At 38.0% G+C, this 23305-nt stretch overlaps 1 protein-coding gene across 4 annotated transcripts in view; it reads right to left on the bottom strand.

The window, feature by feature from the left end:
• The window catches only part of flt4 (fms related receptor tyrosine kinase 4), a 98546-nt gene that overhangs the window by 44198 nt on the left and 31043 nt on the right, over positions 1 to 23305 (bottom strand). For 2 of the 4 annotated variants that reach the window (XM_086085761.1, XM_086085762.1), the window contains one exon: positions 14890 to 14987. Coding sequence is in view for 2 of the 4 variants with exons in the window: in XM_086085759.1 (XP_085941885.1) it covers positions 13722 to 13779 (58 nt within the window). In the remaining 2 variants the exon portion in view is untranslated. Of the gene's footprint in view, positions 1 to 13721; positions 13952 to 14889; positions 14988 to 23305 lie in introns of those variants that run through there. The other 2 variants (XM_086085759.1, XM_086085760.1) reach the window with 1 other exon arrangement.

Genomic DNA, 23305 nt, shown 5'->3' with positions numbered 1-23305 from the left:
GCGCTCACAAGTCCAACGTCGGACCAGGAACGCAAAAGTAAAGACGCGGTTGTTCAGCCCTCAGCTTTAACTCTTGGGATTTTCTAGCAGCCACTAGCCGCTCCCCCACACGAAGATAGCTGACTAGTACGAGTAGTCACCGATATCTATACCAAGTAAAGACACCACTAGTAAAATGATTAAAGTATATCCGAATATAGCGCATTTTCTAGTTCCTGATTGAAAAATGGCCACAAGTTTGGGTGTAAAAATGGTTCTTCCTGTTCATAAATTTGAAAAGAATCGGCATTATAGCAATCGATCTCTGTGACGTGTACAGGAATATCTGAAATACACTTTCGTTGACCAAGTCCACAAAATGTTATTAACTTGTAGAAGTAAAAAGTTTGAAGTTGAACCATGACGAAAAGACCAGTCCTTTGTCGTACATTCGCTATTTGGTGATTCAAAAATAATAATAATAATAATACTGGAACGGTCAGAGTAACGTGATTATTAATAGAAGATCCTTGAGTTTTAAATACCAGCAAATTATTGTCCGTGTGTAAAATGCCGTCAATGAATTATTTTTCTAATCTTGAAAGGGCAGTCTTTTGTTTAATTAGTTTTAGTACGGCAAGGAGCCGTGATTTCTTTGTAAGGTCACACTCCATGAGACTTTTATGGGCCATTGTTTGGCTGTACCGAATGCTGGAAGTTATTAATGTGTTTTTCTCTCGTTTCCACCCACAGTTGAGATGACACATTTTAAGAAAGAGATTAGGTCGACAACCCTATATTCTTCTCTCAGAAACAGGCACAAATAAGTTATCTACAACCATGACTTTACACTTCACGCTTTGTTGCAGCAGACAGTTTTTCACTGCCCTCTGCAGCCTCTTCTATTTATACATCCATCCATTTCCTTCCGCTACCCTTAATCTCCTCTTGAATACAAATTATTTTTCTGTAAGAGGAGAGCCTCATTCGACTTTATTTTGTTGCTGTTAGCATACTGACTGGCGCTAGATTGTTTTCAGAGTTTGCCACGATCATTCACACTCATTTGGAAACCTATTGAGTTTTCAATAAACGTAACATTTAGCTAGCATACAGCTAAATTGACATTTGTAGTAAAATATAGACAAGACATATCAACAATAAAATCCTTCAATAATTCACACTTTCACATTTAAAAAAACATTTTAAAGCGCCTAATTATAAGTAGTAGTGTTTTCAGTCGTTTTTAAGTGCAACAGTTTCTAAAAATGATACAAATAAATAATTTAGGATTGGTCCTGTTGGTCCTCTCATGCAACTGAGCCATTATTCCAACCACAAACTCTTAACTTACGACCAATTATGCCATCATGCTGTGATTCTCAAAGTGTGGCACATGGGCTCCCTCAAGTGGTACACAAATGAATTACTGCCCAAGTACGGTTCAGTTGTATTTAACTTTTAAGTTCAATACATTTGCAATTATGTTTAAAACTTATTTTTATTTTATTTTTTAGTACAAATTCATTTTCGTGAAAAAAATAATTGAATAATTAATAATAATATATATATAAAAAATATTTTAATTTTTGGCTTATGACATATACCCTTATATTTGGACTTTAATGGCATAAATGATAAATGTTTTTCACATGAAATAATGACTTTATTGTATAAAGTTTAATTTAGATTTTACTTTTCATAATTTTTGTAGTGTTCCATCTTTAGTCAGATTTTTTTTTCTTGGAATATTTCATCTTCTTTATTCCTGTAAACCCCACGTCATTATAATGGTACTATAATTGGTAGATCCAATTATTTTTTGGGAGTGGGAGGCCTACTTGGTGTCAAAAGTTTGAGAACGGCCTATTCAGTGGCAAAAGTCTGTGCAATATATGAAATGTAACTTTGTCTCCACAGTGGCTTTAAAATAAATTACAACTCACCGGAACTAATGATTTCTTACTGCTGCTTTAGCAAAGCTTTAGAAAGGAGATCAGCCCAAGGGCTGTAGCTGAGCTGGCCAGTTTGAAGAAGCATGCAGAGGAGAAGTGTTTGGCAAGGAGATGAAATAGATGTTTGCATGTGCATTTAGTAGGGCCTTTCAAAAAAAAAAGAAAAAAAAGAAATGTGTTGAGTAAATCCATTAATAATATAGGCTGAGTACGAGGGGGTGCGTGGTTATAACCATTCCAGCTAACCCTTGATTGAATCGGTATTTGCAGAAGGCTTTCGCGACACAGCATTTTCCAGAAGGATTACCTAAAAACTGTATGATGGCTGGCTTGTTGACAGCCACGTTATAAATTACACACGTACCAGGGGGCCAACAAATAACGAAGCTTCATGCTCTGGTTTCCCATGCATTCCTGCAGCTGGCACAAAGATAAAGCGTGCCATCTTTCAAATACGATGATCACTTCACATTAAATCACAGCTGGAAGAAAGAAAAAAAGTAAAAGCTTACTAATTCTGGACATTTATTTGCGAAATCGAGACATTTCTCCTGAGATATGCCGTGTTTGCGCTTTTGTGAAGCAATGTCGAAGTAATGTGCATGTAGTCTTCGCCAGCTCGTCCAAGCAAATATTTAAAAAAACAAAACAAAGCTGAGTGGTCTATAAAACTTTGAGGCTGAACTAAAAGAGAAAATAACTTTATTATAGAACATCTCTATGGCTGGATACAAGACTATTTTTCACCCATGAGGAGAAATCAGTCAGAAGTACAGCAAAAGTAGTCAGAATGTTAAGGTTGCTTTAGCCAGCATGAGTTTGGTTAGCCATTAAGCTAACATGTGCTAGTAACTAACGTCACTTATTAGCTAATTCAGATCTTCCAATATGCCACAAAATAAAATAAAATACAATAGATATAATCATCTTCTACAGAGCTTATAGCTGCGGCTTCGCTTTCAGGCAAGAACGATGTGCAACTTGGTCGCTGTTAAACTGAAAAACAGAAGCCAGATAAACATTTGTAATTGGGTATAAAGGGAAATAAAACTAATTAGTTTGGGATATATATATACAAATGCCTGCAAAATATGCTGATACACTTTCTGTGCATATTTGCCTCAAGCTCAGATCCTGCTTTAAAACTGTAAATATCTTTCATGGCGGCTTAATTGTCTTTGCATAGCTTCCGCTAGTAATTTGTACCCCGCTGTGGCGTGTTATCCTCCCTTTTCGCATTTACAGTCCTGGTCTGATTGTAAGACCTAAAAAAGATGCGCACGCACACACTCAGAGAAGGGATGAATTTTAAATATTGCCCCCATTCCGATAGAGCAGAAAGTCAATGGATTTTTAAAAACAACACCCCGCAAGCAGAGGTTTATCCACCAAATGAAAAGAGGCTTACGAAAATGAACATTCCCATGTATATTCATTGCCGATATTAACATGTTTTTTTTTTAAATTCCCATTTCCAACCATTTGAAGAAAACAATTTAAGATTTTCTCAAGGCAAACAAGGCTGATCTCAAACTTTGAATTGGTCGCAGTGTGCTATGCTAATGCGACAGTCTATCCACAGTAGACAAATCAAGATACTGATGACAGAGTGATATTCCGCACAGTGTCTGTGATTTAAAAAAATAAAAAGGAATAAAATGTAATTGCGCATCCACTACAGTAGGTGGCAGTGGCGCTCTCATTGTCAGAGAGTGTGCAAGGATTATTAGCTCCTCTGCAGAGGTGTACTTTTGTACAATTTTACAGACAAACTAGACAGGGTTGCAATTTCTGGAGAAATTGCATGGGAATGCGGAATAGTTGAATGCTAATAGCTGAATGCTAATATTTGATATGCATGTGGAATGCTTTATTATAACAATAATGTTACATGACATTGGGGGAAAAATGGATGTTTAAGTTACTGAGCTCGGAACATCGAATTTTGAATTGCTACTGCCACCTGTGGCCCAAAAAAAATTAAACAGTACTGCTCTATACAAAGATCTAGTTTATGCAATATGCTATCTCCTCTATGTATATATATATATATATATATATATTTTTTTTTTTTATATACACTGTATATATAAATACAATTCATTGTTTGTTCATTTCCCCAAATGCAGATTAAGGAAATGTAGTCAAATTCTCATCCTGATCAATTTGTACAAGGGATTGGTAAATACCGATACCAGGTATCACTTTTAGGCTGCGGTCTAGAAATGAGAAGAATAAAAAATTGGCATTAATGCAGTTTTAAGGGAAATATTATGTAGGCCTTTCTTTAAAATGTTCTGTTCATTGAACTCTTGTATTTATATCTAAATTATTTTGTTATACTTTAACTTGTGACTCATCTCTGTGTTTTTACAAGCATCAACCAACATCCTGGCTCATCCCTCCGGTGAATGGATTATTGCATACAAAATATTCTTCCCGCATTTGGGAACTGTTAGGTTTGTTTCCCCCCCAATAAGATAAAAATAAAAGCCCCAACCAAAAGGGTAGGTTTATATTTGATTCGTCCACAACTCTCTTCCAAATTGTTTTTCTAAAATTATCATTTTAAAGAGTTTCCTATTTCATCTATGAATGAAACATATTGTATGAGTGTATAAATAAAACACAAGCGCAAATATTGCGTAAGAAAAGCATTCAGATACATAGACATTTGGCATTACGTTAAAGTGTCGAATTTTAATTGATCTTCTATATTGCTGAGCTTTCTTCCTCGTGGTTTGGTCTCTCCGTCAAGGATCACTGACCTCTCGACCTTCAATGTGGGGACACACCTGCTGACTATAGATAAATCACACGTGCATGTGCAAATAAAAAGCTGCCACAAGGCACTCTCAGCCAGTTAAAAATGTAAAGCTCCTTTTTGACAGGCAGACGAACGCGAGGCGAGCGTCATCAAAGGTGCACATGAAGACAATCCCTTCTCTTCATGGGAACGGAGGAAGGCGCATGAAAAGCATGCGTGGAAAGCGGCGATATGTTTTCCACGGCCAGCAAATTTCCTGTTTTCTTTATCATCGTCGCTCGTCTCCCACTTCCCTTTTTCACGGACGGCGAAGGAGATGTTGCGCCGCTCGCGTTTCCTCGCGCCTCCGTCGTTTGCTCCCTGAGCTGTCGTACGACAGGAAGAGGAAAAGAGCCGCATTGCGTAAATAAACAAGCATAAAGGACGCATCATGGGAGTTATTAAGGGATTTTTTTTGGGGGGGGGATGTATATATGTTGTAGCGGATTGCTGTACAACACCATCTTGTGATTGACAGGCTCGGCTTATATTCCCTGTTGAAGTCGAATACTTGAATGAGAGAAAAACGCTGAACGGATCAGTACAAGAATAACAAGGACTGACACGCGCTTAATGGAACTGCCAATGCGGAGTCAACATTTTTGACTGGCGAGTATACGATCAAACGTATTTTGTGAGTACGTTCGAACACACTCGCAAATACGTTCGAACGTACTGGTAGGCTAAACGCTACAAACGGGGTATTACTTGCGCACGCGCTAGTGAAAAAAGGTGTTTTTAAGCATTTGGCCCACATTATTCAAATACGGAAAATATTTATTCAGAACTTTTTTATTGTTATGTCTGCAGTGCATGATTTAGGTTCGGCATTTTTCCCCATAATGCCACGGGGTATTGACTGTTGCATTATGGGAAAATAAGCTATGTTTGTAGCATTTAGCATACTAGTATGTTCGAACGTATTTGCGAGTACATTGGAATGTATTGAAATACGTTTCCAATGTACTCGCCGGGTCAGTTCGATTTGATTTGGATTCACTTCACTTAAATCCATCAATTCTTCTTAAATATTAAGGGACATGATAAAAACTCCACAAATATCAAATTCCAAATAAAATTTTGCAGAGGCAGTAACTGGTTAAATGATTTAGCTGATTAATGGCAGTAACATGTGTTATAATATTGACATCAGCAAGGATGAGATGAAAACATTTTCAAAATTCTAATTCAATAATTGTAAATATAATATAAAAAGGATTCTGAATTGTCTTAAAGTGCAATAAGTCAGGTCTTGCATACATGTAAGAAAATACTTTTGAATTCATGTGAATAGTAAATTTCAAGAAAAGAGTAAGATACCAAATTATTAATTTATGGGAAAAAGAGTCATTAAAATAATCGATTTATGGTTTAATGAATCGATATCAGGCTGGCATCTTGCTCAAGGACACTTTGACATGGTAACCACTCACCAGGTGTGAGGATCGAACCCACAACCTCACAGATGGGAGACGCCACTCTACCACAGAGCCATGCCGCCCCATGCCTGAGCTATGCCCTACATTCAAACGTACTCGCCAATCAAAAATGTTTCCTTCACATTGGCAGTTCCACGGTCCGTACATGCCAGTGACGAGAAATCTGGCCAAGGGCCAAAACTGGGCCCACTCTGCACCTCCGGTGAAGGACGGGAGGCCATTAAGGCCACGGAGCAGACCCGCTCTGTGGATGTGGAGTCAGTCACCCGGCCTCGGTCTCTAATGTACTCCCTCTGACTCCCCTAAAAGAAAGGGTCCGCTTCCTCCGTCATCTGGAGCCAGGAGATGGCCTGACTGGCAGCTCGGCTTTGATTTCATTGTTCGCACGAAGGGGGATGACATCCACTACGTCGCTGTCCTCGCCACTATTGGGGGCATTTTGGTCTTTCCAACATCCTGCCAGGGGGAAGGGTGCCAAATCAAGGATGCGGCCGCAAGCCATCTGGCTCGGCTTCCTATGTTGAAATCGTCGGTCCCAGCCTATTTACTTCCTGTACCTGCCTCACAGGAACACTCTCTGTCGCGATTCATTTTTTTGCGTGCCATCATTTTTAGCACCGTCCCCCTGCTGAGGCATCCAGTGTGAGTGATGACATTTCAATGATGAGGCAGTGAAAATTTCCCTTTGAGCACACAAAGCACCAAAGACGAGGGCTCCTGTGATGTCTCCAAAGGTCCTAAAACTGTCAGGCTGCAGTAACTCCCCCAAAGGTTAAACTTTCAAGTGCGCTTATTATCCGATTCCTCGAGACCGTGCTCACGTAGACACAGTCTACGCCGCTGACAGCTGAATCACACAAGTCCAGGACAGAGGTTAACAGCATGCTTATTGCCTAAAAGGAGGGAAGCTGGTGATTTAGAAAAGTTTTCCCAGTGACCTCTTACTTATGAATGTCAAGCATCTCCACCTGATAAGGCAAGAGGTGCGATAGGTTAAGAGTGCGTATGCAACCACATCACAATCACTGGGAAGCAATTGGAACATAATAGCAAAAGGTGGCTCTCTTTACGCTTCCGAGTGTTCTAATGATGCTTGTTGCTAAGCAACATGGCACTTCGGAGCATTGTAATGTTCACGGAACGGTCCCCGTGTTTGGGATACAGTTTCCGTTCGAACGTGTGTGGAATGTTCAAGCAACGGAAGCTCAAGACGGCAGAAAAAATGTTCCTCGGTTTGACTTGCACTCGTTCAATGTTTTCAAGATGTATTATTGACATCGATATTGATTGAAGAAGGCTTTTGATGGAGTGGACGACTGCATTTTTATGACAAAATTGCAGGAATTTCAAATGTCATGCGCGAGCCTGGAAGGTAGAGAAGATGATGTTAGGTCTATTATGCGTTTAAATGACCTCGGAGCAACGAAAACTAACAAAAAAAAATCACCCCAAATTTTTTTTTTAATTTGTTAACGGAATTTTAAAAAATGAAAACACTTTTAAAGAAACTAAAACTAATTGAAACTACATTTTATGTTTACAAAACAAACTAAAACTCACTATAATTATAGCGAAAATGTCCTTCATTGTAGTTTTTGGCAATTAATTTAATATATGAGTCTTTGGGGATGATTTTAAATGTGATTTCAAGTATATTTATTTCGATATTACTCGGAATAAAGACGTTTGAAAGGGTGTCACATAGAAGTGATGTCATCTAAGAGCAGCCAATAAAAAAAGCAGCTTCAGATGACGTCGCTTTTAGGTGACAATTTTGCGTGCTTGACTTTTGGCTGCAATGGCTCGGCTTGCCTGCTTTTTCATTTAACTCAGCCGGAATGCAACGCTAGGTAAGAAATGTGTTACTTTTTTCATTTTACCATGGTATTCATTAAATATTGCGCTAAAACTAATATTGAAACCAACTAAAACAAAGCATTAAAAAAAAACTAAAACTAATAAAAATTAACAGAATCTAAACACTAATTAAAACTAAATAAAAAAATAAAATAAAAAAATATATATAATAACCCTGCCTTGGAGTGCCTCAAGGTACTGTTTTGGGTCCCTTATTGTTCACAATGTACATTAATGACTTTCCAGTTTTTGTTACAAAAAGTCTTCAACAAAAACTCACCAAAAAATAAAAAGCTGAGCTAACTTGGGCACATTTACATTGTAAAATATTGTAAATAAACTGACATTCAAACACAATGTGTGAAGTTGTGAACTCGTCTAAAATGGTCAGCAATGCAGACCATGTCAACTTCATGATAATTTACCACAGCGGAAGCACTTGCGTTGTGTCTAATTGTGCGCACTTTCGATGAAAGGTTCATTACGTGTGAATAAGTTATAATGAAATGGATCTCTTGTAGTTGCTGAGTGCAAAATCAAAGTCAGGTGCAAAGTGGTTGGAACAGTCGAAAAACAGAAAATCAACATGGAAATTAATCATTTACCCTGAGTATGTTTTGGTTTTTCCAAAGAAAACAAGCAGGGGATGGATGGATGGAAGTAAGACAGCAAAGTGGCTACAGTGCACGAATGAATGAGTGAATTGAGGGAAGAAGTGAGGCTAATAGAAGGGAAAAGGAGATACTGGATTGCTGTGAGGAGTTAATTGGGTGAGGAAGGATGGACAGAGGATTAATGGCAGAATTGATGAATAGCTACATTGACGGAAGGAATGTGGGTGGAGGGATTGATCTTTAATTCATTCATGTGATGTTAGCAACCCATCTAGAAGATAAGAGCGAGCTACACACTGTATGATATGATGCGTATGCTATTTTGTCCAAATGGGTGTCACAAAAATGCCAGTGCAGCAGGTAAAGTCGATTTTTCCCTGCCTGTTTTGTAATGAAGCTGTCACGGATTAAATGCTTCATTTCAAAGATGACACTACGTTTTTACATATAGATGCACAGAAAATGCAAAAAAAATGAAAACAAAAAAACGCCACAGATGGTTTCCATCAACAATCTTCCACCAACGAGGTCACATTCTTGGCCTTGTGTGTAAATTCCTGCAGTTAAAAGAGCTTATCTCTCAACTTTGGTCATGTTTGGGCTGTTGGTGCTCTAACCTGATGTGAAAGCGACTGACCAGACATGTATATGCCCAGAGAGGCCGCTAGTGCTGAATGAAGAACTGGTCTCCATTTATTTGGACTGCGGCAAAATTCACATGTGGGCCAGCAGAATTCCTCCCTCCTGGGTTTTACTCTCCAGCTGATAGAAGAAAAATATTCGAGGACGTGCCCTCGTGCAGTCCCCGAGGCTGTTTATCGTGAGATCAGCGCAAGGAAAATCTTGGTTTGTGTTGGCTCAAATGAGTCAACCATAAAAGTGGACCACCGCAATAACAGCCAGAACTGAGAGTCACATTTCGCCTATGATCCGATCAAGTGGAGATATGCGTACTTAAAACATCTTAAAGCAACATTGACACCGTCAAAGATCTTTCCGTTTCTCGCGCCTCGCTTCCTTAATCAGCACGTCTTTCAATGGCTAATTACGCTTCGATAAATACAAGGAAGCCGAGCAGAGATGAATCTTTCATTTACTGCAGACTCAATGCAAATTAATCTTTTATACCAGCCAAGTTGCACTTTTTTACGAGGCAAGGAATTCTGCAGCACTTTTAATAGGAGCAGCGTCTTTCAAACTCAAGGCAGGGAAGCGTGAAAGACAGATATTAGAAAAGTGATTTGAGGTTTAAGGCTTGAAGCTTGGCAAACGTGTCAGCCCGTCTCTCTGTGATAACGTTATGTCGGCCCCAAATGGCCAACCTCCACGGTCGCCCTTCCTCTCTCTCTCTCTCTCTCTCTCTCTCTCTCTCTCTATGATGACAACGATGCATACACAACACTTATGTCACCCTCACGCATCTCCCGTTCTTTTCATATCAAGACTGTGTATGGTAGAAAGAGCGTGGAACCGTTAAGACGGTTAAGAGAAGCGTGGGTTCGAAGACCATCACCGATGCCTGCGATTGGCTAGCGACCAGTTGAACGTGTATCGTGCCTCTTGCGTAAAGTCAGCTTACTGAAGACTGTGAACAGGCGCTATAGAAAAAAGATGGATATGTTTCAAAAGCACGTCAACCTTGAAGTGCAGTGTTGTTTCCAACAGTGATGACGTCATAATTTTCTCGACAAGCTAAACGTGTATTTTCAGAATTAAAAAAGGTGACGCTAGAATTTGGCTAAAAATCGAATATGCAATAAATTCTCACCAGGAACTAGTTATAGCAAATGTAATTGCTACTCTATCTGGTGACTGGTGGTTGTTATTACTTTAGCTAATGCTAAATGCTATACTGGTTTGGAAGTTCAACAGCTGTAAATAAGTCAATGCACTCACTCATTATCTAACCTTTTGTCGCTTGGTTCCGGCAGCTATTGGAATTTTGGCTGTGCTGTTTACGTCGCGCCAGTTCCGCATTGTAACATTGGAAATACGCCGCCAGAAAAGCTCACCATGCATCGGGTGTGACTGACAACTGTAGCATAAGGCCAGTAGGACTGTATTTTAAAGACGGAAATGTGCCAAATTACAACCAAGTGTTATGTATGGTAGTTTAGTGACCCCTATCGGCCATGTAAATAGTAACGGGAATGATAACGGGAGTTACTGGGACTCGAACCGTGTATCCATCTGACTGATCAAACAGGCCAGTAATATTTTTACTGTTGACTACATGTTTTGTAACGTCATTTACAACCCCACTGTATCCCATCCCAGAAGTGACGACGAATTCCCAAAAGTGACGACGAATTGACGTCAAGAAGGAACATGCGCAGAACGTGCCAACGTCTTGTTCGTCATATGACGCGGGCGACCTGTGCCGGAATCCGCTCTATTTGGTCGTATTTTCTAGAGCATACTTTGGGCTTTGATGCAGCCTCTGAACTGCATAGAACGAGTGAAGCAATGGTACAAAAACGGCCAGCAGGTGGCAGCAGAGTATAATAGCTCAAACAGGGCCATGTTGCAAACAAGCTGATTTCCCCACAGTTCTATACAGATTTGTGAATAATGATAAAACTTAGCTATATTCCAATGCTAATTGCTGCAAAACGGAAACTGATATAAATTTATGTTTTTCTTGATGAAAGAAGAGACCTTCATCTTCCATTCTTCCAATATTCTGTGGGCCTTGCAAAATCAGTCAAAATCGAGTAAAACAGCCAGGAGCGAAGAGTGAAGAGCTTCAGTGAAAAATGGCTGGGAGTGAATGAATTAATTGTGCGTCTTGTTCCTCTAGGGGGAGTTGTCGTGGAATACGCTCTATTTGGTCTTTTTTTTTTGTGCATGGCAAAATAACCAATAAGGTCGGATTTGTTGGAGGAAATGTTGATATTTCCCATGATTCTTAGACACAGAAGCAAGCAGTAGTTCTAGTACCGGCATGACGAAACCACGCCTTCTAGCGGATGAGAACAAGAATGCAAACACGAAAGTAAATAGGAAGGACTTTAACAGTGAAATTCCTTTTTATTTGGTTAATTGAATGAATTGCTATGAAAACTGTGTGATTGACATACACATGGCCCAAACAAATGGCTTAATAAGTATCATTGGGACAAAACAATAGAGCTGGCGAAATGTGCTTGGACTTGGACTCAAAAGTGGGAATGTCCCGGTTAAACCGCCACCTCTGGTCACCCTATATTACTTGCCAATGGACAAACTAACTGCTGGTAATAACAAAACTGTTCACATTCAAACTTCCGCCCACAGCAAAGATCACAATTGAGATTCAGCATCCCTCATGGTGGTCAGTGGCCTTCTCTCTCTCTCTCTTGACAAGTTCAAACAAAATACGGACAGTGACAATGTAGTGGAAAGCAGGTTTTAGGACATGTCATCATTTGCAGTGAGCTGTCTACACGTGCAGTACTGTTCACTCCCCAGTTTGTGAAATATGCTACATATTGGAATTGGGATTTTAGAAAGTGACTGTACCTAAAAAGTAAAAATAAAAAAATTTAAATTAATTAACAGCTGTTAAGCAGTAATGAGTGATAAACAACTCCAACGTGCGTATCAAGTCTCTCTGAGCGAGACTGCAAATAAGCTCAGCTGTACTCACACATCGCGCAGCTTTCCAAAACTGATTTGCAGCTTCACTTCACAGCCAAATAACAAAACAAGTCGGTGACATCCCCTCTCTTTCCCCCAACGTAAGACAAATCGGACCCTCTGTTACTCCTACCCACTTCAATCCAATCGACATCACTCTGACACTGTATTCACAGCACAGCCTACATGCACTGGATGTGTCGTCAGTCCTGTGGCGTTAACCCACTTAAAGCAATTGGACAAGCATTAACAAAACATTACATTACACATGACAACATCATGCCTCCACCTGGTGCCCTACAAAATACTGCGGGATTGCTCATTCTGTCTATCTATCCATCTATGGCAAGCTAGCTAGCTACGTCGCAATCTATCCATCTATGGCAAGCTAGCTAGCTACGTCGCAATCTATCTATCTATGGCAAGCTAGCTAGCTACATTGTAATCTATCTATCTATCTATCTATCTATCCATCCATCCATCCATCCATCCATCCATCCATCCATCCATCCATCCATCCATCCATCCATCCATTCATCCAAACACCGATGGTATTTGTTATTGCTTTAGCTTGATCTGAAAAGCTATTTTTCACGGTTGCCACTTTTTTTGCACAGCATTACATTCATTAATGCTGATGCTGTTTCTCATGAGATAACACGTTTGACATGGTGACAAAAGTATACTGTCTAACCATAATGTTGGACAGCCAGAAGCTGAGCTGCACTGTGTTTGTTAACGGACTAAGTGTGTAGTGAGAACTCGTACCGAGTAGGTTCTGTGAGGGAACACACATTGTTGGGCCATTACCCTTGCATTTAATTGATTAGTATAAATGTTTTAATGGATAAGTATATATGAACAAAATAACTTAAGAAAATGACGTGGAGGGCCGCATCTGGCCCACGAACCTTCAATTTGACACATGTGCTGCGAACCGTTGTACTGTACTGTTAATCAAAGAGCACTATTGCAGTGTGTAGTGACAGTGAGTGATCCAAACATGGTTCCGAAACTGATTAGGAAATTGTCCATAACATAAAACAAATATATATAAAATAAATAAATAAAAAATTGTCATTTGTTGTACATGAAATTCATATTTTGATGGACCTGAACAAAAAAAAAAAAAAGCCGGGTGAAGCAAAAAGCAAAAAGCATGGAGAACCTCTGCACCTTCATGTCAGGTTAAATAAAATGTACTAATATGAAAACAAAGCATAAAAGAAAAAGGCCACTGTCGTGTCAATGTTCCCTTTCCATGAAAGTTATTTTGTTCTCTAATAGAACATTTGACTTAAACTGTAAAAAAAAACAAAAAAAAACTTCTTCTTTTTTAATCTATCTATCTATGTTAATAATTATCCCAAAAGAAAATAGACACTTTGAAACTTTGCGCCCCTCACGTCCAACTTTTAGCGCGCGCTAAAATGAGTTTTTGAAGTCTCCTCACCTGCTGCACAAGCAACTCCAATCCACGTGCGACAGAAAAACTTCAAATGTGTCTTCATCTCCAATAACTCCTCTGTCCAAGAGCAACAGGTTGGCCGACGCTTCCACTAATTTGCGTCCGTGGAAATAATTAATTAAAGGAGAAGGAGTGGGGTGGGGTGGGGGGGGAAGGGGGAACTCCTCCGTGTGGGGTTGATGTTGTTATGAGTCCACGGCGGAGTTGGCTCAGGTGAGACTCGGCCAGGCGACGCGTGCGCTGCCTGCGTGCATGTGTTCTGGCCACAGGGCAGATCCCAAATGCTGCATGCGTTTGTGAGTGTGTGTGTGTGCGTGTGTGTAGGGGGGGGGGGGGGGGGTACTTTGTGGAAAGGATGCATAGGAAGTGAATGAGTTCCCTTTTCCTTTGCTCGTGACTGGAGCAATCATTGGAGCGTGCGTGTACAATAATAAAGTTTAATGTCATCCTAATGGCTTAAAGACAGTGACATTCAAAAGTATACTCACGCTCACTCTTAAGTATAAGTAAAGGTCATTTCACTCAAAGTGGAAGTACACAACTCTAATACTTAAAATTTAAAAGTACAGACCGACGTGTTCTGCAAATAAAAGTGCAAACAATATTTTACTGTGCAGGCAATATTTGAAACCTTGATACAGCAATGCAAAAATATTTCCATAGATGTGCTTATGTTGTGAAATGACTAACAACAAATTTAAATTAGCTACTGATAACAAATTACCTGCATGTGTTTTCCATAGATTAGACGATGAATTAAATGATGATTATGTGTAATAGGAAGCATGCATTGTATGTGCCTAATAAAAACTAGGGATGTTTGATACAATCAGTAATTATGATACATAAAATTTCCCAAAAAACAATCACAGATATCCCAACTACAGCAAATGTCCTTAAAATTGAATGAAATGAATGATAATTAGATATTTTTTTCAATTTGCTCATAAAAGTATTTTTAAATAAAGCACACAATAAAATGAAAAAAAGAAATAAATAAGATGAAACAAATAAAAAAATAATGTCCCAATCAAAATATGTGGTTGTACAACTTATTTTTAATACATTGAAGTGCAAACAATTCAATTCAATACAATAGCGCTTCAAGTAATTAAGTTTATTTGCTTTTTAAAACAATAAGGTTTGCATTTACCTTTAACTAGCTGTATGTAGCCGGTGTGACAGGGCGGTCATGTGACGCGCACGGCTTTGTCCTCCGTGGATGTAGCCAGCTACGTCCAGCAACATCAGCTGCCAAAAAAAAAAGAAAAAAAGACGTGTCATAGCAATCAGCTGACAGCTTCTGACGAAGGCGGTAAAAAGGTAAATACAAACGTCATTGTCTTCTTAAGGAAAAAAAAAAAAAAAAAGATTGTATAGACAAGATGAACGTTATTGACAAGACGTCGAAGCGCGAGCAGCGTCTTGCTAGCTAATACAGCGGGCTATTGGATTTCGGCTGGGAGATTGTTGAGAGCGTTTTAATCGTTCCATCGTGTGTACGCCATGCGTGAGATGAAAACCATCAGAGGAAGTGTAGCGTAAACGCGTTGTACATCAACTTGTCGATGTGAAAGAGATCCGCAAAAATCAAATCCAGATTGCTTCATATCTCGGTCTTCAGATAGCAAAATATAACTGGATCAGACATGGGCCAGATGTGCTACAGAATTCAGTCCAAATATTCGCAAAATGGATCCAGTCCGGTACTCGTGTCTTTTTCAACAAAGGGACTGTTGTGGTCGAGACTCATTTCCCAGATCTGCAACAAATTTGGACTCGAACTGATCTAGAGTAGCAAAGATGATGATGTAATAACAGGAAGTTTTGACATCTTTGGGTTAAGTTCCCCTTTGTAATATTTATAATTAATGAAGTTTAAGATAAGAAAATTTAATGAAAATGGCAAAACAATGCCAGTTTCTCTTTGATGTTATTTTGTGAATACTGAGAGGAGACTGCAACAAGACCTTAGGCTGCCTTGTTTTTTTGTTTTTTTTTACTAATTCCAGAAATATTTCAATTTCTTCGTCCCCCCCCAAAATTTTTTGTTGTATGTCGTATGACATAATATCCAATCAAAATATGCGGAATGGTATCCAGATCTGTCATCATTTATTTGCAAATCCTGTTCTCATAACCAAGATTCACATTTTGCTTTTACCGATAAGCTGAAAAATCCACAGAATATATATTTTTTTTATGTTTGGCCTTTTTTCCATTCAGGTTATTTTTCACACTTTTTTTTTAATTAAAAAAAAATAGATGGATGGATGGAAACCTTACTATTATCACACAAGTGTACAAAGCTGTTAACCAGTGTACATAGTTCAAAACAGAAACGTTAACATTTCTAACACTTTCATGCATGTTTCTGCCATTCAGTGTGGGGGAATGCCAATAAAATGTGCGCCAAACCTTGTCATTATTATTGATGTCCTCCTTACAAAAAGTTGTTTTTGTATAACCGTATACTTTCTGACAAAAAAAATGAATGCAGAGAAAACATCCCGTCCTTGGCTGAGGTAACTATACCGTATGTCCTTGCGCTTGTGCCAGAAGTATTTTGGGGGAATTTCTAATTGCCCAGCATTCCTAATGTCAACAGACATTTGAACAGAGTTACCGCAGGCATTTAGAAGATGCAAATAAATGCAAGATGAATCGCATTCTGCACCCATATTGTAAGGTCAGCTATTATTTATCCACAAGGTAATAAATCTCTCCAATATCCACAAAGCTTTATCTGTGCAGGTTAAAGCGTCTGCTATTCTTTTCTTTTTTTTGAAAGCACACTAACTTTTGGACTGTACATATTGTTCTATACAATATGAATTCCAGACAAGAGAAAGTAATTTAAGACTTTTTCTTGCTCAGACCAACACAATATATCTCGTTCACACAGTCTCTAGAACGGGCGTCAGCAACCTTTCCTGGCAAAAGAGACACTTTAGGCCAAATGAATAGCAAAAAATCTGTCTGGAGCCGCAAAACATTTGCACATTGTGATGAAGGAAACAGTGTGTTATTAGTGTTAGCATTCTAATGTACAGATGGCCAAGAACTAACAGAAAAATATGCAACATCCGATACGTAGAGATTGATTTTTTCTACCTTTTGTCTTCTGTTTTTAATTTTTTTTAGTGCGTGTGTAAGTGTAATTTTTCAGACTTAGTTTATTTATTTTTTTACTCATTTTTAGACTTTTCCAGCTTTCTGTCAAGTTTCTGACATTTTAGGCAATTTCATGGACACATTCTTCCTTTTTTGGGAAATGTTATGGATATTATTTTTATTTTATTTATTTATTTACATTTTTCTGGCTTTTTTTGTGCTATTTTTGGCTTTTTGAACATTTTCTTTCCTGCCCTTTTAAAAAATAATGCTTCTAACTTTTTGGGCAATTTTGTGTACGTTTTGCGGTAATTTTATGCCTTTTTTTTCTTTTTCTTTTGGGACATATTATAGTTACTTTTTAAACACTTTATTTTCTGCTTTTATATATTTATATATATACATATATTCTAACTTTTTCGCAAATCCCAAAACATTTTATGGTAATTTTCTGCCCTTTTTTGCTTGTTTTTGGACATTTTATGGTTACTTTTTGAACACCTTTTCTGCATTTTATTTTCCTTTTTTGGACATTTATGGTAATTTGGGGATATTTTTAGGTAATTTTTGAAACTTTTCCACTACTTCAACATTTTGACTGAATTTATTATTTATTTATTTTTTAATTATTCATTAATTCATTGAAGTCATGCAATTAATTGCAATTACAAATTTTAATTGCCTGATGGCCCTAATTTTTTATAATCTTTTCTTTCTTTTTTAAATTAGGGGCATCAGGCGATACATTTTTTTAATTGTAATTATTCACATGACTTCACTAGTTAACTCACGATTAATCACAAATGTTATATCTGTTCTAAATGTACAATAAAAAAGTCTAGGTTTTCATACTCTTGTTGAGAAAAGTGGAAAAAATGTGAAACTAATGGAAATGGTTCAAATGAATTTTTGACGTCTATAGCCGTCAATGGCAGTGAATGAGATAATAAAGACCTGCTTGTTGGGATAATGTAAACGTACAATACAACTTATTAAAAGAGAATACTGTATTTTTGTGTTTGCCCAACCCGACAATTTCTGAGGAGCAGTTTGTTGCCTGCGTAAAGACATCAATGTCGAGGCTCTTGCAAAATTACACTTTGGTGTCGGTTTCCAAAAAGATGAAATACTCATCCTTTTGGCACATGAAAAGCATATTATTATTATTATTAGTACCAGGTTGTGTTGAGCTCGGTGGAGGTAATAAAGCAAAAAAGTTTTCCCTCACTAAAGTCTCTTGGCAGAGGTGCGGCAGTTGTCAGATGAGCGATGTTTGCTGCCACAATCTAAGCAAAAGAAGAATGTTCTATATATAAAAGCGCTGGCATGCTGCACACTGGCATGCACCTCATAGTAAACCACTCGCAAGCGTGAGCTACATCCTTCCTTTGCCCCTCGCTGTGGATCCCTAATGTGTTTCCTGGCCTGGAGATGAGTCGGATGGAGTGTTGGCACCTCAAGGACGCGTCCTTGACTCTTTAAGTTGTCTCTTAGGAGCGTGCTGCATTAGAAACTTATGGAAATGACACAGCAGGGACCACCTCGGAGCCCCGCGCGACCGCCGCTGTTGTTTGTTATCGGGGTTTTTATTTGCACGGATGGCTTGTCTAAATGCTGATGTGCGCAATGCAATATTCTATTGGACACTTGAGTGTTTTCTCAACTTTATGACATTATTGGTTTTATATTTGGGATGAGATTTGGTAACTCCCAGCATAACGTTTTGTTAAACTATCAATGTGATTTAGTGTGTTTATCTTGCTGTGAAGCTACGGAGCCGGGAGGTGGGGGGGTGTGAGGGGGGTTCGAGAGCCGGGGAACATTTTAATTACAACCATTCAATCTCAACATTGTGCTTTAAGGTCACAGAGGTGGCTTGCCGTGAGGGATCCGGAGGAAAAAACAAACACGATGACCTCACCACTGCCTGTTAGTCCACACACTCCTGATATTAGTTTCTTTGTGCCTGTGGATTACTCGCTATCACTGAAGATAACAACGTAATAAAATTGAGAAAGATAATCAGGCTTATACTGGGATTCTGTTCGGTCACGCAGCTATATCATTAGGACCGAGGATTTCAAATCGTGGAGAAAAAAAAGAAGCTCGTCAATTTTCTTACGGTGAGGGGAATTGAACATCGATCATACGTGGGTTTCAGTCAGACATTCTCAACAAATGACACACCTGGGCACAGTGTGTGTTGAGTGTGCATCAGTTATAAGCATCCCTTGTTATATGACATCATCCATGTGTTTACACAATCACATTTAACGGACTCACTTCCCTTCAGGGGACGCAAAGTAATGACACAGCAGGGAGTAACCAGTTTGTACTTTTCTTCTATATTGTGCTAAACTCAACTCATTTACATTCTAGAGCAGAGGTCTGCAACCTGCGGCTCGGGAGCCACGTGCATTTAGTCCCTCGCCTGTGGGTCGCTGTATTTAGTAGAACTTTTATTAATTTTTTTACATATTTATTTTAAATTTTTAGATAAAATATTCTTTAAATTAATGGTTTAGATTAAAATAAAAATGTTCGAAAAATGTCAGAGTCCAAATTTGACGAAAGGTAGATGAATATGTTTTTTTTTATGTAAAAAAAGACCATAAAATGTCCCAAAAGAAAGAGAAAAAGCACATAATTACCATAAAATGTACATAAAATTGCCCCCAAAAAGTCTGAAGGCAGGAAAGAAAATGTTCAAAAAGTAACCATCAAATGTCCCAGAAAAAAAGAACATTTCCATAAAATGTCTATGGAATTGCCCCCCCCCCCCCCCAAAAAGTCAGGAAATTAATTTTTAAAAAGGCTGAAAATAAAACGTTCAAAAAGTAGATGTAAAATGTCCAAAAACATAAGAAGAAATCCCCCCAAAAAGACCATTACATGTCCACAAAAATGTCACCAAATTGATAGCAAAAAGGGCGGAAATAAATGTAAAAATAAAAAAAATAAAAAAAATAGCCATACAATGTCCCCAAAAAAAGAAGAGGCAGAAAATGACGTTTGTAAAATTGCCAAAAATGTCAGAAATGTAACAGAAAGGGAAAAAGAAAAAACTAAAAAATTTATGAAAAACGAAATCTGAAAAGTTACACAAACTCAATCAAGGACAAAAGATTAAAAAAAAAAAATCTCTATGTATTAAATGCTGCATATTTTCTGTTCCAGTGCAGCTCTAATCAGGGCTCAAAAAAGATCGGCTTGCTTTGATTTGAAGCTAGCCTCAGATGTTGGTAAATCACACATCTTTGGTATTTCATTCTCAGCTTATACACAGTGGCCGCGTGGGCGAAACCGCGGAGATGAAAAGTGCACAAGTCCAGGCACGCAAAAAAAAAAAAAAAGGACAAAATGGCCCAATGTGTGTATGGTGTGTTCAACATGTCACACCACCCTCACAACATCATTTTCCCCTCTCTGTTCAAACGTGTCTGTTTTCACAGCCGCCTGTTGTACTGAAAAATCATAATTTCAGAGTACAACAGGCGCCTTTGGGTCACAAATATTTGAATTGCATTGTGCAATGGCACCACATACTTAGCTGCGGGTAAGTCATGCACAATTAAGTGTTTCAAATTCGGCGTAACTGGTCAACCGAACGGTGATTTATTATTTATTATTATGGTAGCATTTAAACAGAACCTATCATTGATATGTGAGCAATTATGTTAGCCCAGATTGCTTGTATGCGTGGAAAACATCTGCATTAATATGTAGCAATAGAGCGCCACGCAGGTCAGTCAAATAGTCACATATTTCTGTTCCTGAGGGAAACATTTGGCTACAGAATTCTGTATTTCACAAGCTTGTGTGGCGTGTGGTTGACAGTGGGTTATCTGAGTGGTGTAATCTAATTGGACAGGCCTTGCGCCTCAGGCTACGGAATATTGGACTTTAAGCACCATGATCGGGGAGAGCGATACAGCAGAATTGACGTGTGCCGACGTAAACCAGCCAAAGAGGTATATCACAAGACAAGAGTGATTAACTCATTCACTGCCATTGACGGCTATAGACGTCAAAAATTCATTTGAACTATTTCTATTGGTTTAACATATTTCCACTTTTGTTTTGTAGAGTATGAAAACCCAGGAAAACAATTATTGTACTTTTAGAACAGATATACAATTTGTGATTAATCGTGAGTTAACTATTAAAGCCATGCAATTAATTACAATTAAAAAATGTAATTGCCTGATGCCCCTAATTTTTAATAATTTTTTCTTCATTTTTTTTAAATTAGGGAAATCAGGCGATTAAAATTTTTAATTGTAATTATTCACATGACCTTACTAGTTAACTCACGATTAATCACACATTTTATATCTATTCTAAATGTACAATACATTTTTTCATACTCTTGTTAACAAAAGTGGAAAAAAAATTGAAACTAATGGAAATAGTTCAAATGAATTTTTGACGTCTATAGCCGTCAATGGCAGTGAATGAGATAATAAAGACCTGCTTGTTGGGATAATGTGAAAACGTACAATAAAAAACGTATTAAAGATTATTATTATTTTCGTGCCTGTGTAAGTGTAATTTTTCAGACTTTGTTTTTTTTACACATTTTTAGACTTTTCCAGCTTTCTGTCAAGTTTCTGACATTTTGGGCAATTTCATGGACACATTCTTCCTTTTTGGGACATTTTATGGATATTATTTTTATTTTATTTATTTATTTACATTTTTCTGGCTTTTTGTGCTATTTTTGGCTTTTTGAACATTTTCTTTCCTGCCCTTTTAAAAAATAATGTTTGTGTACATTTTGAGGGACAAAAGAGTCACATGTGGCTCCCGAGCCGCAGGTTGCAGACCTCTGCTCTAGAATGTAAATTAGTTGAGTTTAGCACAATATAGAAGAAAAGTACAAACTGGTTACTCCCTGCTGTGTCATTACTTTGCGTCCCCTGAAGGGAAGTGAGTCCGTTAAATGTGATTGTGTAAACACATGGATGATGTCATATAACAAGGGATGCTTATAACTGATACACACTCAACACACACTGTGCCCAGGTGTGTCATTTGTTAAGAATTTCTGCCTCTGACTGAAACCCAGGTATGATCGATGTTCAATTCCCCGCACCGTAAGAAAATTGACGAGCTTCTTTTTTTTCCACACGATTTGAAATCCTCGGTCCTAATAATGTAGCTGCGTGACTCCAGACTCAGTCACGCTTCCGAACAGAATCCCAGTATAAGCCTGATTATTAGCCAAAAATAGCAAAAAAAAAGCCAGCAAAATTGGCTTTTTTTTTGTTGCTATTTTTGGCTTTTTGAACATTTTCTTTCCAGCCCTTTAAAAAAAAAAATGTTTCTAACTTTTTGGGCAATTTTATGTACATTTTGCGGTAATTTTATGCCTTTTTTTCCTTTTTGTTTTTCTTTTTGGACATATTATAGTTTTTAAACACTTTATTTTCTGCTTTGATATATATATATATATATATATATATATATAAATATATATATATATTCTAAATTTTGAGCAAATCCCAAAACATTTTATGGTAATTTTTTGCTTTTTTGGAAAATGTAATTACAATTAAAAATTGTAATCGCCTACCGGCCCTAATTTTTAACAATCTTTTCTTTTTTTTCTTAAAAATAAAGATTGTTAAAAAAATGTCTATGTTTTCATACCCTTGTTAACAAAAGTGGGGGGGGGGGGGGATTTACAAATATAGAAATAGTTTAAATGAATTTTTGACATTTATAGGCGTCAACGGCAGTAAATGAGTTAATGGCGAAAACAAAGCAACGTTTGTCCTCCTTTGGAGAATGCTGAGTCAGGTTTTTGTCTGCGCTCATATCCACACATTGGAACTATAGCAATGCAAATGAGTACGTTTGGGGTTTTACTAGGCCATCTGCTCTAAAGGTACATCAATCCAAAACTTTACTTGGTTATACAACTACGTCCAGATTCTTTATTTTACTCTCTTCCAAGTGTAAATATTATAAAACTGAGTCTATTTGGTACCAGGCTAAATAGAGTCAAATTTGACCTTTCATAGGAAAGATGTATTTTCAGGGTGCAGAATGCTAGTCTACTAGCTAGCTAGCTGATGTAAATGAAAGTGCTCGAGTTGTCTTATTGTTGAGAAGGGGAAACTCATGCCAGTTGTTACTGGGCATCATTTTTGCAAAAATCTGGAAAACTTGAAATGGTGAAAAACAATTTATTCTCGAGTCAATCTGGTTGTGTTAATACTTTAGCTAATGCTAAATGCTATAACCTATTGGTTGACACTTCAACAGCTTTAAATAAATGTGTGCACTCACCATTATCCAACCTGCTCGGTTCCAGAAGCTATTGGAAGATGGCAGCACTGGTTCCACATTGTAAAATGTTAACTATGTCGCCAGAAAAGCTCAATTTGGGTTGGGTCTGAATGGCGAACGCAGCATTAGCCTCGTAGGGCTACATTTCCCATGATTCTTAG

The sequence above is a fragment of the Leptonotus elevatus genome, chromosome 9 (assembly GCF_054856555.1).
Source record: "Leptonotus elevatus isolate MCC_2025b chromosome 9, RoL_Lele_1.0, whole genome shotgun sequence".
Taxonomy (NCBI): domain Eukaryota; kingdom Metazoa; phylum Chordata; class Actinopteri; order Syngnathiformes; family Syngnathidae; genus Leptonotus; species Leptonotus elevatus.
This window is presented reverse-complemented; position numbering and strand designations above follow the sequence as displayed.